The 18,951-nt window shown below is 34.5% G+C and overlaps 1 protein-coding gene across 2 annotated transcripts in view; it reads left to right on the plus strand.

Moving 5' to 3' along the window:
- CNTN5 (contactin 5) overlaps nt 1-18,951 on the plus strand; it is a 576,470-nt gene that overhangs the window by 390,386 nt on the left and 167,133 nt on the right. For both annotated transcript variants that reach the window (XM_056493993.1, XM_056494003.1), the window contains exon 7: nt 14,637-14,732. In XM_056493993.1, coding sequence (XP_056349968.1) covers nt 14,637-14,732 — 96 coding nt within the window. The remainder of the gene's footprint in view (nt 1-14,636; nt 14,733-18,951) is intronic.

Raw genomic sequence — 18,951 nt, forward strand, 5'->3', positions numbered from 1 at the left:
CACGAGCAAATGACAAAGAGCGTAGTTTCAGTATCAGTCTGAATGACAACTCCTGAAAGGTTGTTTGGCTCTATGCTGTCTGAATGACAAGTCATCATTTCACTGTGAATATGTATGCCTACCACTCATGCACTGGAAGGGTACCAGAAATCTTCTCAGAATCCTTGCAAAAATTGCATGCATTTTTTTGTCATTGATATAATTGACTAGTGTAGACCCTCAGTGTGAAACAACCTTGGAATATATTCTCAAATGCATGAGTATGTATATCCCTGAACAAATCACATTTTTCCTTCTCTTATTTGCACAAGAACATTAAAAAAAAAAAAAAAAAAGGGACATAGTAAAGTCTGTGAACTTTCCTTGAGACTTTTTAACCTGAGGTGCATTAAGGTGGATGCATAGGATGAGGCTGGCTAAGCAATAGACACTTGTCCTTAACCAAAATCTATTTAAACATTTGAAAATTTTTTTAAAATTACATTTAATGAAAGATTATATAAGTTAATGATTCAGGAAATTATATTTTCCATTATGTAAGAAAAAGGCCATCAGGAGTTATTTTATCAAAAAGCTATTGAGCAGTCTGCTGGAGGTAAACAGAATTTTTACTGCCAAAGTATTGGACATTCCTTCCCTACAGCATGAGCATCTATGACAGCTTTACTGAAAGGCAATGTCTATAAGACCTAACATGACTCACCAGTCATTGTTTTTGTCTGCAAAATGCTTCAGGAAATCACAAGTCTTCTGGAGAGATTGACTGCAGTAATGTAAAAAGACAAAATGGCACTTCAGAAAAATTGTAAATAAAATAAAAGTGGAATTTCATTTCTTTTTCCAGTAATCCCAGTGAGCAGGAACCGTTTTGTTAACTAGAAAACAATGAACCCTAATAAAGCAGGGGATAAACAAAAGTAATATCAAACTAATGAAAAAAACTGGCATGAATGGGTGTAGTTTGTTGAAGGACTTAACCCTATTTATGTTGTATTAGAATTAATATTTTTCAAGGTAAAATTTTTCAAATAAATTATTCCTTTTCTCCTAAGAGAGGTCACTGTATTACTTTAATTTCCATTATCATATTTTTTTTTACCTTCTATCTCTTTCTTTTGCCTTTGGCCTCTTGAATCTGCTATTTGGAAAGGTGTTTTTGTGTGTGTGTGTGTGTGTGTGTGTGTGTGTGTGTGTATTATCATTACAACAGTTATTTCCAAACTTCAGAACATTAGTTTGTGCTGTCTCTCAGAAGTTGTTATGGCCCACATTGCATCTCCAGCTTCAAACATTTAATTCAAAGCCTCCTAAAAGCATTAGGCTTCCATTGAAGAGCAACACAGTTTTACAACACCTCTTCATGACCCACTGAGGATTCCAGGACTATTGGACAGAAATCAGTGTTTACAGCTTTGCTTGACAAACGTGTTAGGTAATTGTTAAACAGTTTGGGTATTTCTTATCATAATGATTCCATCATAGTCCCATTCACCTGTTATTTCAAAGAGATACAAGTGCAAAGTGGAGGATTGAAACCTTTTCCTAACAGAGCAGCATTGAGAATATTTTTCTAGGGGGAGAGATTTAAAACTGCCTAACAAGATATCGGGAACTTAAAATAATGCAGTGCAATCTTGTGTAGTAAATAATATAGCTGAGTGATGAAACACAAATGATATCCTTTCACATACAATAGATGTAACATTACTAATGATAGCCATGTATACCAAGCTGCTATTTGTGTAGTTTGATAATAGACACTAAAATATATGAGTACATTTCAATTTTCTATTGTATGCCAAAATAACTTCTGATTGGATTGTAATTTGATAGAGTATGACTATGGAAAAATACTTTGAGGATTTGGGACCAACTTGTTTCTTCCATCAGTTTCACTTACATCAGAAATCAGTGTTAGGATAAAAAAAAAAAAATCAATCCTTCCACTTCTAACTAAAAATTTTTTAAGAGAACTAAGCACTCAAATAACTTGGAAATGTTTTTATAATGCTGGCATTTAAGAGGAAAGATTTAACAGGTAGAAGTACTCAAGCTGCATTTGTGAGAATGAGGAGCAGGCTTACATGATAAGCTTTTCTGCTGTCTGCTTAAAATCAATACCTACCCAAAGGCATCACTTCTGTGACATTACAGGAGTTTCTAGAGAGGGAGACAGTTTCCTACACTCTTTATAAAAAGTCAATGCTGTAAAGTAGGTATATAACAATACATCTTTCTTATTTTGAAAGCCTTTTGTTTCCAATGGAACTAAAAGCAATAAGTAGAAAATGCTGGTTGAAATCTCAGTCATCTTAAGATGGACATTTATTGCAGAATTAAGGTGGTGCTAATTCTGTTATCCTCTTTTCTCCAGTATGTGTCTTCCCAAGGTGCAGAAGATTAGGTTTTCTCAGTATCAATCAGGCTCAGCAAGCTGAGCTGGAAGTTTCCCTCTGCATGTACATTAATCATCAAACAGGTAGCCAGAAGATGGAGTCCCTCACATCTTAAAGTTCTTTTAAAATTTAATGCAAAATCCTTTAATACATGTAATATTTAGACTTTCTATACTACAGGACAATATGAAACACATTAGGTGTATATACAAGTTACTTTAAATTTAGAGCTATCATCTTTGTCCTTCAGGAACAGCATCTTAGTGTAAAATTAGTGCCACAATAAGAAAGACTATGAGGTTAAGGGCTGAATTTACCTTTATTTGGACATTATTTCAAAACTACTATGCTCATATCTTAATCTCCTACGTAGCTTTAAAATAATTGGTTGAGTCACTTCTTTACTGTTAAGAGTAAGAAACAGTTTACATATAAATGTCCAATACAACTAAAAAAAAATATATCTACCTTTTGTTATTTTCTTATATATATGTGAGAGGAATACTTTACCATCTTCCACTTAGTTTTATCAGGGCATTGTAGGCAAAATAATTATATTGAGAAAACAATCTGCAAATCAAGGAAATAGTAAATTGCCTCTAAACTCACTTTATTTATTCTCCTTTAATGTCAGACTGTCAACACCATAGGCAGCTGCAACTGATCTAATTGTTTTGATTTCCTACTTAATCTGTTGCACTACTGGGATGCAATTCATTCATTTCAAGTTGACATCTAAAATAGGTCAAATGAATCAGGCCTTTGAAGTGTCTATTTCTTTGCATTTCCTTGAAAGGAAGGCTAGGATAACTGGCTCAGATGTAGCTATAAGGCAATTATGATTAGTGGTAAAATGTTAGAAGAAAATCACTCGTTCCAAGAAAAAGAATTATACTCAAATAATAAGGATGGAAATTTAAGGTTTTGTTTTCTTTACATCCAAAATAATTTATATAAAAAGCAATCTTTAAAAAGTCTTTTTTTGCATAAACACATTAAATTGTTACCTATAAGTTCAATCACACATGAACCTCCTCAATTATTTGTCATCATTATTTAGTCACTATAGCATTCATTTTAGGTTTGCTTACATTTTATTCAAATTTGGTAAACCATAGATATTTATGATATGACTATCTGAACCAGTAAATTTAAATACTCTAACATGATATTTTACTTGCAGTGAATTTAATTACAGGTAATTTTAATCTAAAATCTATGCTTGAATTGTTAATTGGAAACTTATAATATCTAGTAGTAATTGACTTGGATAAAATTAATGAATATTACCATTGAGGTTATTCTTGTCAATAATTTGCAATTACACTGATAAAAATCCCATTCATGTCCTCAGAATGTGACATATATAGAGTTGGTTACAATGAATTAAACAAAATAGTTTGTATTAAACTACACTGATAGCATGGATGTATTTCTCCCCAGGTATTTAGGTACCATTCCCTCAAATATCACTCCTTCAAAAGAGATTTCATCAATTGCTATTAAAGTGATAACATTGCAGTACTCTAGTACCATTTTCCTGTTCTGCCCCACATATTGCTGAAAAGCCTTCACATTTCTATTATTCTTTATCATTTTAAGAGTATATCTTGGCTAGTTATTACTTTTTGTGTAAACAGTTTATGCATTAAATTTGTGTCAGAAATTTTATTCCACTCTGTGGAAAAATTATGTGAATATTTAAATCAGTTAAGTATACCAACTGAGTCACAGGGAACCATTTCCAGAATGGAATTCCAAGAATCATGTGAAGCCTATTTGTAGGATCAGTTAAACTCATTAAGAGATTGATTCTGAAGCTCAGATATTTTCTTTTAAGAAAAAGAAATGATGGAAAACTCTTCTTTTTCTCACCTTTAACTCCGTCAGAATATTTTTTTTATGTTTAGGAATTTATCACTGTAAGATGTTTTCTGTAATGCAAATTAATCTCCTAACTTTTCTCTAAAGCCCTTCAGATTTATCATCCTCTTTTTACAAGTATGGCATGAGAAAAACATATCATACTTTTGTGACAGAGAAATTTCCAAGGACCTGATTTTCAGACAGCAAAATCCCAGGACTTTTTGCTACAAACAACTACCTTTCTCACTGGAGCTGGGGAAAACAAACTAATTTTTTTACAGATAATGTTAACTGTTTTAGAAGGTGACAGGTATGAGTAAAATTTTTCTCCTGAAATATTTCAGACACACACATAAAATTTCACCTATTATTTTTTTGTTAGCTGCATTAGGTCCTTTGTACATTAATACCACATTCAAAAACAATTCTTTCAGCACATCTGAGGCTACAGATCTGTTTGTTCTAAGCTATTCAATGATCATCTGCCAACACTGCTGAAAAACTGTTGATCTGTAACTACATAATCCCTGGATTTTGTTTCCCTGATTTTCCTTTTGATATTCACTACTATCCAATTAATTCTTTACGTAAATTCATATTATTGAAATCTGAAGACTCACCTTCATAGTCTTCATTTGACAGTCTCTAATTATTTGGTCTACTTCAGTATAAAACCCAGACAGTATTTTTTCAACATGTTGCCTCTTTTATTTTCCTAAATTGAATTTTTGCTTCCTTTATACTGTCTATTCAAGACAGAACCTTGGATTCTTTCCTTGATGGTAAAAACATGTATTTACTCTGTTCTACCAAAAGCACATCATATATTTAAAATGGCTAGACCCTTTCAACAATTTCCCCCATGTCCTCTTTTATGTCTGACTCTCTCTAAATACCTTCCTACTAGGCCAGTACTACAGGTCTGATTACTGTGACAGCAGTTTTTTGATTCCATGGATAATTAATGTATTCAGGGCTCAAATCTTCTCCAGCCTGAAATTTATCCCTTTTTTTTTTTAACCTCTTAGTGGTTGATTTTACCCACACCACTCAATACCTGTATTGCACATGGAGACCAATGCTTATGTGTGGCAAAGCTTTGTCTAAATATAGGACTGTGATTATGGTCAATAATAGCTTTAAGCCTTACAAATGCTGTGTAATTCATTTTTATTAATTAGGAGGAAGTATGGTTCCTTGGTAGGATGCCCAGGCCTGTTTGCAAGGTCAGTTGGCTTGTCAGGAAATATCTGTCCAGGATTTTTTGGTTTTGTTTTTTAAAGGATTGTATGTTACTATGGTCAGGAATAGGTGCAGGATTAGACACCATGGTCTAGAATTTGATACTCTCTTGAACATTGTGTTGTCAGCAGTCCATATGAGAAGTTCTCCTGCTGTTCTTCCCCACTGCATTAGAAATACTACTAAATTACCCATAACTTCAAAACCAACAGCCTTCACAGCTTTGCTTGCATCTAGTTTCAGTACCAAAAGTCATTAAAAAAAAAGTTACAGCTGGGACATACTTGGCAGCAATTTGCTTTGCCCTAGGAAGGTCAGTTAAAAAGAGAAGCAATTATTAGATTGCTGAAAGAAATCAATCAGCATTGTGGAGCACCTAACCGACATAGTTCAGGAAACATATTTTAGTTTTATTTCTATTGATTGGTGGGTGATAATATATAATTGTGACAAATGGCAAAGGAGTTAAAAGATCAGATGAACTGCTGAGGGATTTCTGCCTGGTAGACATTCCTAAAGCAGAGACTGTGATTACATCTTTGTGCAACCTTATGCAATATGGCAGACTGCATAATGGAGAGGAGAGGAGAGGAGAGGAGAGGAGAGGAGAGGAGAGGAGAGGAGAGGAGAGGAGAGGAGAGGAGAGGAGAGGAGAGGAGAGGAGAGGAGAGGAGAGGAGAGGAGAGGAGAGGAGAGGAGAGGAGAGGAGAGGAGAGGAGAGGAGAGGAGAGGAGAGGAGAGGAGAGGAGAGGAGAGGAGAGGAGAGGAGAGGAATGCTTCATATTATGCCTGCTCTCTGACACTAATATGTGCAGAATTAAAAAATCAGTGACATAGGGAAATAACATTAGAATGCAAAGAGAGAGATGGGAGAAGTAAATGCCTTTTAGAAAGTATATGAAACTGCTTTAGCCAAGACTATGAAATTATGAAACCATCTAAAAAGGTTTAGCTTTTTCTGATCAGAAAAATAAATAAATATTGTGCCGTTCATTTGCAACACATTAGATCCTTAAAGGGCTGTTCAGACCACCTTCAGAGGGCTATTAATTGATGTGGTACAGATCACAGATTGAAAAGATCAAAGTACATAGATGGTAATTTATAGCTGGTTAGCTGACTAGTGAGAATTTATTCATCTTTAACGACTCTTACTTGTACAAGTACGGGCTCATATCCCAAACTGTGATTTATGGTGACCGATATCACCTTGATATTGAGCAGAATAACATGCTCCAAAACAATTTTATCAGAAATGTTACCTAGCATCATACATAAGAACAAGCTCCTACCCAGGCAACACTTTATGTTTGTAAGGCCTTCATTTTCAGTTGAGCTATTCAGCTAAAACCAAGGTCTTCCAGATTTACTCCTTGGATGTGTCCAAACACTTTGTTATCTTGTCACAATTGACTTGTAGGTCATGCTGGGCACTACAACTCTTAGAGAAGATCAAATAAATAATTTCTGTGAGATTATGACCTTCTTCTTTTCTTTATGACAAAGCAGAAGTGAAGTATGGAGGCATTTATATACATTAGTCTAGGGAAAAGTCAGTGCAGCAAAATGACCTGTCTGGAATGGAGTCAGAATTTGATATGTCATGTCTCATGGAAATGGTGTCTACAAGCCACCAGCTGCTACTGAAACCTGGACAATAGTGCCATTCCACAAACCTTAGATCTGAACAGTGATTCTCAGATATTTGTCCCAGTTCATTCATTCTGGAACAAAATATGAAGAAGTCAGGGGAAAAAAAAAAAAAAAAGAATAGCAGCTGAAACATTATCAAACATCTTGCATCTTATCTTCATGGGACCCTGGGTGATCAGGCTTTTCTTTTATTTCCTGCAGATCCTTTGTCTGTATAATGCCAGCAAGGTAGTCTCAAATACAGGCATTGCAAATTTTTTTATTTAGATGGGCTCAGTGCCATCACTTAGGAATTTGGAAAAGCTTACTTCCTTTGCCAGCTTTCCCTCATGAGAAGAATTTAATCCTTAACTCTTTTATACCCTTGCTTCTGATAAATTCCAGCTTTATCAAGGCCAGCTTTGGAACTTTAGAGATGGAGAAAAAACAATCTTTGAGACTAAAGGTTTTCAATATATTTCTGAATATGTGGAAGTTAAGACATTCTATTATTTTAGGATTAGAATCCATGAACTAAAAGTATTAAATACATATAAGAAATGGTTTAGGAAAATTCCTATTATGAATTTGCTCAATGAAATAAAGAACAAGTTATCTTTAATGACTTGTTCACCTAGAGAGTAAGAAAATATTTTTTTCTGTGTACTTCTGTTGCATCCTCCTGTAAACCACAATACCTACACAGGAATTTCTCAATAAACTACATGGAGATTAGTTACTTTCCATTTCATATCACATCATATGATAAGAAACTGTATTATGATAGTCATTCTGAGTTTCATCTTCTGAAATCCTAACTGTCTGTGAACTTTAATTACTAATTAAAAGAAGGAAAAGTAACATCCAGTTGACGAAACTCACAATAAAACGAAAGGTTGTTTGCATTGTTTGTAATTAATTTAATTGAAAAAAGTGACTAAAAGAGAAACAAAAAGGGAAGGAGGACTCATAAGAAGAAAGGAAAAAAAATAAGAAAGTAGAATCATGTGTACAGGATTTATTCAGGTTAGTATACCACTCAGTGTCAGGAACTTCTGTAGAAAATGATGGAAATACAAATGTGTGTTTCTCAAGATGCAGATAACATTTTGTAAGACAATGTGTATAAAAAAATTCCATTGCATATATTACTCAAGTGAAAAAATCTGTTTGCTCAGAGGCTCTGGAAGCAGTAGTATTTATTAACCCACTTTGTTGTGGTGGTTAAATGTCGGCATCTGTTTGGAAAATCTTTCATTTGTTTCTTAAGATTTTTTGCTTATTTGTTTGGTTTTAGTTGTTACTTCTAAATGACAGAATGAAAGGATGAAAAAGGCTTAACTGTAGTATTTCCACTTGATTCTGTGTTTTTCTGGACATTGCATTATGCAGACATGAAAGACAGCTGAGAAGCAAGAAGCAACCTGAAATAATTCCTGTGAGAAGAGATTAAACCTGACAGACACGATGATTATGACTAATTAATCACAACCACCGACAACTGTAACCACGAACATCCTAATTATTGTGAACTTAACATGCCAAGTTGAATCATATAGCAGCTCTGTAGTTTTCAACATAATCTTGCTATTTTATTCTGTATGTAAATATTTCTTTTTACTCACTTTGATCCAGTACTTCAGGATTTATGAATGCAGAAATCCTACTGAGGGGGATATTGATACCTATGAATTCCCTTTTTTCTCAAGGCTCTGTGGAGAATTAAGCTTTATTGATAATACTGATGTTATTAACTGATGTTATTGAAACTAGGTGTAACAAAAGGAAAAATTCTTTAAAGCTCTGAATTTCCTCAACCTTCCTGCAGTATTCCTCCATGAAAGATTAGCTTGTAGAAAAAATAAGTAGTTAGACAAGACAAAACAGTGGGAGAAGCATATCAATTCATAATTTACATAAAATCTGTGTGGGATCACAATTAGTGAATATTTTAATTGAAATTTAGTATTTCCTTTTAAAAAGTGCAGCATGGTAAAGAGTGAAATAGTCTATTTTTTTATCTTATATAACAATTTTTAGGTTTCTAATTAATAATGATTTATAAATATGAATAATCCAATTTGGGAAGGAAATAAAAAAGAAAAAAATACCTGCAATTATTTTTAAAGTAATAGAGGATTTTATAAATCAATTTAGGAAATAGCTATATATATTAATGGCAGAAATACAGTACAATATAATAATAACAAAAATAATACTGTGATAGGAAATGTAGAAAGTATAGAAAAATATTTCTACTTACAAGGTAAAACAGCTAGACATAGCTATGGCATACAACTACAATGAAGAACAATAAACAATAAACCAGGTATTTTTAAATTGTTATCATTTATAAAAAATATATAAATAGAAATATGTCATTAAGGAGAGAAAAATGCTCCTTTATTTGACTATATATCTGCCTTTCATAGAGAAAATTTAGTTCAGGACTAATGAATCAATAGTGTGTACATTAAATTTTGTGCTGAGACCATGGTAGATAAAAATTATTTTGTTTTTGCAAGAATATATCCATGGAGCACCATTAATAAAAGAACCTTCTTTTTTCTTTTTTCTGAGAAAAAAATATCTTGTAGTATCTAAGAAAGATTCTGAAAATTTTGGTCTAAACATAAGTAGAGTATCTTGTGTCTCCTTTCTTTTTTTTTTGCATTTTCACAGGGGAGTCTTTAAACATTCTCCTGAGTTTCTTGTCACCTCGTTTCAGCACTCCCTGAAAAAATCTGTATTTCAACCCCCTTTCCTAAAAACTGTTTAATGACTGCAGATGCACACAAAGAGAGGGTTGCTGTCATGCAGGCTTGAAGTACATCATTGTTTCTCTATGGTCTCTCTATTTCTTTTTTTGCATAGTAACTTCTCTGAGGAAAAAAAAAAAAAACTTTTTCTCATCATGTCAGTCTGGTGATCCATGAAGGATTAAAACCTTTCTTGTAATAAATAATAACAGCAGCAATGATAATAAGCATGATACATTGTAAAGTCCTTTAATATTGCCCTTATTTTGTCACCTAAAAGTCATATGGTAATGTGATTTTTGAAAGTTCAAGATGTATGCTTTTCCCATTATCAGTGGTGAGGTGAAGTTTCTGTCATGCTAGAAATCTTTTTTTCCCAAACTTCCTTTCACAATTTTTCTAGTGAATAATTTCAGTATTAAAAGTTACTCTTAGGTCAAATGAGTAACTCTACTAACACAGCTCTATCTTCTTAATCTGGTATTCCCATAAAATAAGTGCATGTCAGCATAAAATGATATATTAATTCCCTTGGACTGTTGGATATTCTGAGTATTGTGTTTAATTCATCCAATGTAAAAGCTCCCTATACAAGAAGACGTGCTGTCTTTTCAATACCCACCTTTTATTCTGCTATAGCTTGTGTTTGTGGGTTATTAAACAGAACATTTATATTTTCCAGTGTTTAGAGTGTACAGTCAAACCATGTTTTTGATTTAGGCTATAATGGGATTTTGAAAAACGTGTTTTAATGGAATTCTTTTCCCTGTAAATCTTACCCTTTTTAAAGAGCTACAATTCCAGCTCAAGGTCTATTTCTTAGTCCTGTCTTTCAAATCCAAGGAGAGGAAGGCTACCCTCTCTTAGTGACAATGCAATAAATAAGTTTGTCCTTGGCCTGACAGAAGAATCCTACCTTGTGTAGAGCTATTTTTACCTTATTGGAAAGAATATTGCCTGCTTTATACTTGTCTTTAGGTATCTCCAGGATATGCCTTTAAACATTTTAATACATATCATATTATGTCCATTTTAAACTCCATAATAAATTTGCATATAAAATAGTTTAAACTTACAGAACCAAGCTGGCAGAGGACATTGTTCTGCACCAATCTAATTTCTACTTTAAAGCTAAATTGACTGGTTTAAGTCACTGATAATGAAATACAGAGCCCTTTACAGCTTCCATGCTAGGTTACCAAGCAATAATTGCCTACAATAAAAACAAGATCTGTTTTTCATCTTTAATTTGATCCTAATTTCATAGCAGTTATCCATCGACTGTTGACTGGGTCACAGCAACCTGTTGCCCCCATTAGCTGCAGCAAACTGATGAGCACAGTGGATGAATGACCCCTCCTGTGCATACCTAAAATGCAAACTGCAGTCAAGGTGACTTGGAAGGCCATTAAGTGATAAAAACTGCTCCAACTTTTGTAAAAGTCCTTCTGTCAATGCCAGAACTTTTCCCCTTTTATTTAAATGTTTATTTTGTTGTTGGACCTGCAAAGCTTTTTGATTGTTTCAACCTCTTGGTGGTTTTTTTGATTTATTTCCCTTTACTCCTTTCTGTGGAAGTGTTTCCTTTTCTGTTGAATCTTATTAAAACTGATAATTTTGTGGTGTTGTCATTCTTCCACATGTCAATACATGACATACTCATTTTCAAAGAATGGAAATAGCCACTGTGGAGAGAGCTGCACTACCTGGCAGCTCCTTTGGATCAGATATATAAATGGTTTTCCCAAGTTTATAATTTCTCTCAGATATCAAATACTACACTGATCTAACATAAATACTCTTGCAGTGCAAATTTGACATTCAGAAAGCACTGCATCAGACCCATTGGATTTAATGTCTGACATCATCTGTAGCTCTGGAATTTCTCTACTATTTCCCTTTTAGAGTGGAGACCACTCCTGTCTCACAGGTTGTACACTAGTGACACCATATAAAATACTTTAATTTATTTAACTGAATAATTTCTTAGCAGTAAAGGAAATTTGGTTACTCCTGCCACATGCACTCCATCTAAATGTGTTTTGTGCATTTTGCATATATATGGTTAATAATAGACATGGTGGCTGTCACCTAACTATATTTTTGCAGAGTGGTCAGTGCTGTTTCCTATGTTAAAGAGTATGGGAGTTATGCACTTGAACCCCAAGGAACTGCTTTGAAAATAACATAGAATGTGTTATCATTTTTGCCACTAGCACTGTGATAAGAGTAAATTAATCTTCCAGGGCAAAAGATGAACACCCATGGAGCACAGGAAGGCATTTTCTTATCAATCAGCCATATACATCATAATAAGATGAAGGACAGGCTCATTCTGTGTGGGGCATGTCACACGTGTTACAGGTCCATACTTCAGCAGCAATTCTTAACTGAAGGCTGGTGTGGCTGAGTGAGAGGTTATTGTTCCCACCTCTGAAGCTGGATTCTGTCTACCCTTTCCTTTGTTATCTACCTCTTCACAGTGTTAAAGTGAATGAAAGGGGTTTGTATAAATTTTTAGGAGCTGCCTTTTTTTTTTTCAGTGTGAATAGATATAAAATGGCTGGGATTTACAAAAAAGTAATTAAATTTTTCATTAATTTGATTTTTCTGTATTGTGCTTATTGCTTTAATGTGGGGGAAAAACAATCATGATCCTTCACCTTTCCTCCTTTTAAGTTTTTCTACATTTATTTGTTTTGCAGCTGAATTCCTTCTTTTGTACCTGATAATCCTTTTTCTGCTGTATGCTAAGAAGAAATCCAGTTCAGAACTAACAGATAGCCAAAAAGAGCTGAAATTCAAAGCTCTTTGATACTTTCCTTCTTTAGCTTTAAAATAATTGCTTTGAACAAATAGGAGCTTGAGTCATACATAGTACCTTTATTTTAAAATAAGAAAGAATATCTTTGTTTTGCATTTGGTGAAGAAAAAAAAATATTTTTCCATCACAGTGAGCATTCAAAGCAGGAAATGGGAAAAAAGGTGTCCAAAGGTTGCTGTAACTAATAGGAAAATAGCATTTAATCACCTGAGGACTTAACAAAGACAAGTTTCAATTACAAAATATTCTCCCATCTGAACTTTTCATGCAGGGATGTACCAGCCCACTACTTCCTGGACACAAAATAACAATTACCTTTCTGCAGAATATGTTGTCAGGCAACATGCATTAGGAGACTCTTTTAAGAGAAATTACAACAGAATGTATTATAACCCATGGCGTGCTTATTTTAAAATGCAATATAATATTTAAATTTTTAATTCTGTATTGACTAGCAAAATTTTTCAAAGTTTTGTAATGTAACTCTAATTTAAAAAAATTCTGCTGGACCCTACATACCTTTTCTCTATTCAAACATTACACCTATTGTTGAAATCAAAGCACTAACTTATTTTGGCCAAAGACGGCACAAATTTAAATGTGTTTAAATTTTAGACTTCTGCTTGTGCCCAAAACATAATTTAGAAATGTGGGGGGAAAAAAAAAAAAAAAAAGCAACTCAAATTGCTTTTGAAAATCATTGAACTTCCTTTTTATGCTCTACTAGGTCTGGAGCAAGATGTGGAATTTCAGTATCTGACAGAGAAATGCCAGTTGAGCACAGTTAAGATAGGAATAATTCTGCTCCACCTGTTCAAACAGTTTTGTGGTGTGTGGCTCATCCCAGCACTCTGGGCTGTATGCAGAAATTAGGAGATATGGCTACAGAATGTCAGTGAGGGAAGCTCCCACCTGCCCAATCTACTCGTATTTCTGATCCTCATTCAATGCTTGCTGAAGCTCCTGCATCCTTTTCAAAGGTATCTTGTTGCTGCTCTCTTCACCTTGACCCACATCAGACAGAGATGTCTCTAGGAATGTTCTCCCTGAGAGAACAGAGGTTTTAAACACCATCACTGGCTCTGAAGAATGGGTGAAGGCACGAATCTGGTGGCAGAGCTGAACATTTATTCTCTCTTTACTACAGATATAAATGCTAGAGAGTAACTATCCATCCCAAATCTGAATCCACTTTCAGAGTTCTGTGTGGTAAATGGAATAATAGGATCTTCTGGTTGAGAGGCTTTGAATAATCACATCACTGTTCATAGCAGATTCCTACAGCTTTATTCAAAAATGTTTGTTCCAATAGTGAAATGTTTCGTATTGCCCTGATGGAGGGTAACTTTTGAAGGCAAAATATGTTTGCCCTCAACTGGTTTGGGCTTATAGTACCAGAGAAATCAGAAGTATTTGAAAGAGTAAATGTGCTGTAGAGTAGATTTGGTTTTAGAATCAATGTGTTGATTTTCCTTTCTGTCATCACTATGTGCTGTGTGCCTTGTCCAAGTGGCTTCTGCAACATCATCAGTCTGGATGTTGGCCAAGGACTTCCCTCCAGTTGTATTTCTCCTTGTTCACTGTGTATGAATCCCTTCTACTGAGGGAGAAAATCAAGCAGGATATAACAAAAGGAAATGAAAGCACTATTAAATGTATTTGCAAATGGCATATATATATTGTCTGCCACTATTTTTTAATACTGTATGCAAGTGCACTAAAAAAAGAAAGAAGTGCTGATGCAACATGGAATTTTTTTGTAACAGAAATAGATTTATTTTTCAGGCCCTTCTATTATAGATCAAGGTATGAAAAAAGGAACAGTCACCTTTAAAAGAGGAAATAAAATGTAAGCCACAGCAGCCACAAAATTTAAAATCGTTGGTATGTAACTAAAATGCTCTGTTCTTTTGATAGATCTGGGGAATTTTAGCGGTCGGACAAGAAGTGCTGTGTCTGTACGTGAAGGTCAAGGAGTTGTTCTGATGTGCTCCCCTCCACTTCATTCTCCAGGTACAGTAGGCTGCAGCCTGTATTCATGCTCCTCCTTTACAGTTTCCTCATTATTGGATGCCCAGGATTGTAGATACAATATGTATTTGATTGTGGAACTGCAAAGACGAGATAGTCACCATTCTTCTGACAGGTTTTGGAGTACCAAAGGACTAATTTAAGCTCAAATATTGCAAAGGCCAATGAATGAGCAGCAGAGTTTCTGGTATAGAACTTGAATGTAACAATAGCCTCCATGACATCAATGGTGAACATGTTGCTTTGAGGTCACAGAAGATTGCTTTTAGTGTTTAGAAGCCTTCAGGAATTGCTCCAAATTCTGATGTCATTATACTTTTGTTGAATACAAATTTTATTCTCTTTTGATTAGTACAGACATGATTTGGTTGCTTCCTTTCACTTTATAACTTAGTTTTGTAAAACTGCATCATTGCTAAAAGTCAGAATTACCATAAATTCTATGAAATGCCTGTGAATTCCCAAAGAAAAAATGTAGGAATTCCAGAGAGGTTACATTTTTGCTTTTCAAACTGACACTCCTACAAAATCTGTAGACAGCTAGGTACCTTATATTTGCATGTCATATAACATCTGGAGACACGATGCTAGACAGAATATCTTGTTCTTCAGTAGATGCAGTATATCCTATCCTTTTCTTCTATGGGAAACGATATCTATGCTGAGGAGATTTTTCTACTCCAAATTTTGGGCCTGCAGAAAAATAACACTGCAGATCTGCAGAAAATAAAATCTCCTGTGAGTTTCTGTTAGAGAAATGTGTTCAGTATCTATTTATACTGCTAGGATTGTTATTACTGTATTACAGTTATCAATGCCATCTCTCTGCTTTTCTCTTCTCTGAGCAGATTCTCTTGTGGTTGCCTCTACAATCTCTTTCTGAGTTTGACACTGCAGTCTGTATGATGCAATTGAGTACATGATGTTGAGGCTTGATAGTGATAAGTAAACTGAGAGGGAAAAGAGGCAGGCAGAAAAAGTGAGCAATGGTTTCAGAAGCACAGCTGAATTTCATTTCCCCTAACAAACTGAGAGTGAAAGGATAGATGGACATCAATCAAGAGTGAGATTTTCATACACCTTCTAACAGCTGCCATTCCACAAAATATGCCTTCATATATCATCACAATATTTAGAATTATTTTCCTGAAATTATACTTCTGAGTTTTATTTAGTCAGGTTTTAACACAGTGTTCTACAGCAACACAGTCGTTGCCTTTGATGGAGAAAACAAGTATCTTTCTTTTTCATCACTGGACAGAAAAAACCCTGCTGTGCAAACTACAGTGCCCAAAAACAGGATCCAGTTGTTTTAATTCATATTGTTTGAGCACCACTAGGCTATGCCAGCAGGAAAATTACTTCCAGAAAAATATTTTTATCCTCTGTTGGCATATTTTTTTCATTGTAGCTAAGCCAGAAAAGGTTCTACAGAGTGGTGGAGCAATCAACAAAAACTGAAAATTGCACTGATATGCAGATGTAAACACAAGCTCCTATCAATGGGAAGGGGACTTGGCCTCCCTTCCTTTTGTTCATTACATATTGCAAGTAGTGCAGTTCTTCATCCAAAGGGTTGTCAAGCACTGGAACAGGCTGCTCAAGAAAGTGGTGGAGTCAATTCCTGGAGGTATTTAAAAATTGTGTAGATGTGGCTCTTAAGGACATGGTTTATTGATGGAACTACTGCTGGTTTAATGCTTGGACTTAATGATCTTAGTGGTTTTTTTCCCACCTAAATAACTCTGTGATTCTATCACAGGCAATTTGCTTCCAACTCCTTACTTGCAAAGTACTGGGGGCCAGTAAGTTCTTGTGGCACTGCAGTGGGACTGCAGGTGGTATCAGTACAATGAAAGGGGAGAGCTACCTCCACAAGCCTGGTGATGTTTCAAAAATAAATCATTCCATAAAGCCCTGGCAATAAAATACAAGACATTAATGAAAGTTGACTGCCAGATCAGAGTCCATTTGTAAAAAATAACTCTGGACAAAACCTGAAAATTTTAGAGGGAAATGTATGAATTTAATTCCGAAATTAGGGAACAAATACGAAACTTCCAAGTAAAATGGTCTTTTGCCAAGCAGAGGTATTTTAAGGATTTGTATGCAGGAACATCTAAATTTATTTTTAAGCATTCAGTTTCTCAGTACTCCATTTTAGTTTCTGTGTCTGATTTGCAAAGATGGTATTATTTTCTAAGCAACCCTATGAAATCTTGAACATTAAAATCACCCAGGAAACAAACATTCAAGTGTATCCTAAGATATTATAGTGGATCTATCTAGGCTAAAGACTATTTGGAGCATGTTTGCAATGTGTGAACATCTCAAATTACCAAGACCATGAGTTATGGGAGTGTTTTTGATGATAGAGAATTTTTTGTGGATGAACACTGCAAGCTTTGCCATATTGATTTATTCACATTGATCAGCACCTTTAGAAATAATTTTCACTTACTTATCACAGGAGATAAATCCATGATACAGTATCAAGCCTAATAATTCTCCACAACCTCTTAAGCAATTTGTCCTTCAACAGAATCCATTCCTCAATCTCTCCAGTCAATAACTGTATATGAACTTGCCCAAGAACGTCAACTTGAGTCCTTTTAGACAATGGCATTATGTATGGGAAAAGAAAGATGAGTTAGCTGAAGAACACTGTATTAAGAGAGATATGGTTTTATTAATATGTTTTCAAATGCAAGATATAGTAAATACTTTTGATTAAATAGTACCTACATTCCGTTCTCACAGAATACAATTTCAGAAAAAATCTGAAAGCCTTTACAAAGCACTACTGACTGAAAAAAATACTATACTAATATCTTTTGACACAATTTTAATCAGAAAGGGAATTTCATATGCATATAGACTTGATTTCTGTTTACTTATGCTGTGATATATTATCAAGAGGTAATGCATTTAACATACAAACGTACACAAACTTGTGATGTATTTATATTGTTCGTATTTATATTGTTCATATCTATATTGATGTGCATATATATATATTTTACAGAGAAAATAAGGGGGAATGTGGAGTGGTAAGCACATCTGAAATAGATTCTGAATACTGCAGTGCAGATTCAGATGAAAGAGAATTATCTCTTTAGTTTAATAAATTAGTTTTTTAAGTTATTGTCATCTTTGCTGAGAAATAACAAGGCAACAAACTGAGGGAGGTGTTTTTGGAGAGACATTGTCCACTCCTTCAAAATGCTGAAGAAAAATATATTCTATGAAAATATTTCTCTGCCAATTCCTTATGTCAAATAGCCACCAAGAGATTGTCACCTCCTGCTTTTCCTGGACCATTGCTCATAAAAAACACTTCCTCTAACTTCCTTGGGAGTCTTGTATCATTTTGATGTGCCTATTCCAGAAGCTTTCCCACTAGCACTGTTTTTGTTGCTAATCCTCAATTTGTCCCCTGTGAAATATATTAAATGTGGATAACTTGATCATTCATAAACATAATACTATCTTTTTTTTCTTCCATAAACACAATATCTGTTTTTTCCCAATTATTTTTCTCCAAGAGGGGTTTCCTAGACAGTTAACTCTTAGTTGTCCTTGCTAAGCAAAATTTACAATAATTACTGACTGCTTAAATAACAAGCTTTGTTTGATGTTTCCAATTTAAAATGCATCTACTGTTTTCTTTCTATAAACAGGATTACAGTTTTCATTGTGGTATTCTAAAGAATGTAAATACAGGGTTTTATTCAGTCATTTAATCATCTTAATTACAAGGTTTACCATAGCAAGATTAAAAATGAATGGAAGTTTTCATCCAGATTTACATGTTTCCCTCAGAATTAATACTTTCAGCTGAGCTTTTTAAGGCTTTTATTCAGGGCTTTCAGTCTGAGCTTAATGGAGAAGGACGATTGCCATTGTTAGAATGAGCAGAGCTCTGCTGCACACAGGGGAAGGCAGATGTGTGCTCCATCCTGCCTCAGAGGGATGCTGCCGTCTGGAGGGAGCTCTGCTACATAATCTATCTGCAGCATGTAACAGCTGCACAGATGTTAAACTATCACTTTTTTTATCACTTTCTAAAGGGCAAAGCTGATTTTACAAAGTTTGGAAACTGTGCTGTAAGCTGCATCTTTGATATCTCCCCTTTACTGTTATAAAACTGTACTTTTAATGAGAAATGTTTCATCAAAGAAGATTAATGTCAGTGTCATGG

The sequence above is a fragment of the Oenanthe melanoleuca genome, chromosome 1 (assembly GCF_029582105.1).
Source record: "Oenanthe melanoleuca isolate GR-GAL-2019-014 chromosome 1, OMel1.0, whole genome shotgun sequence".
NCBI classification, from domain to species: Eukaryota; Metazoa; Chordata; class Aves; order Passeriformes; family Muscicapidae; genus Oenanthe; species Oenanthe melanoleuca.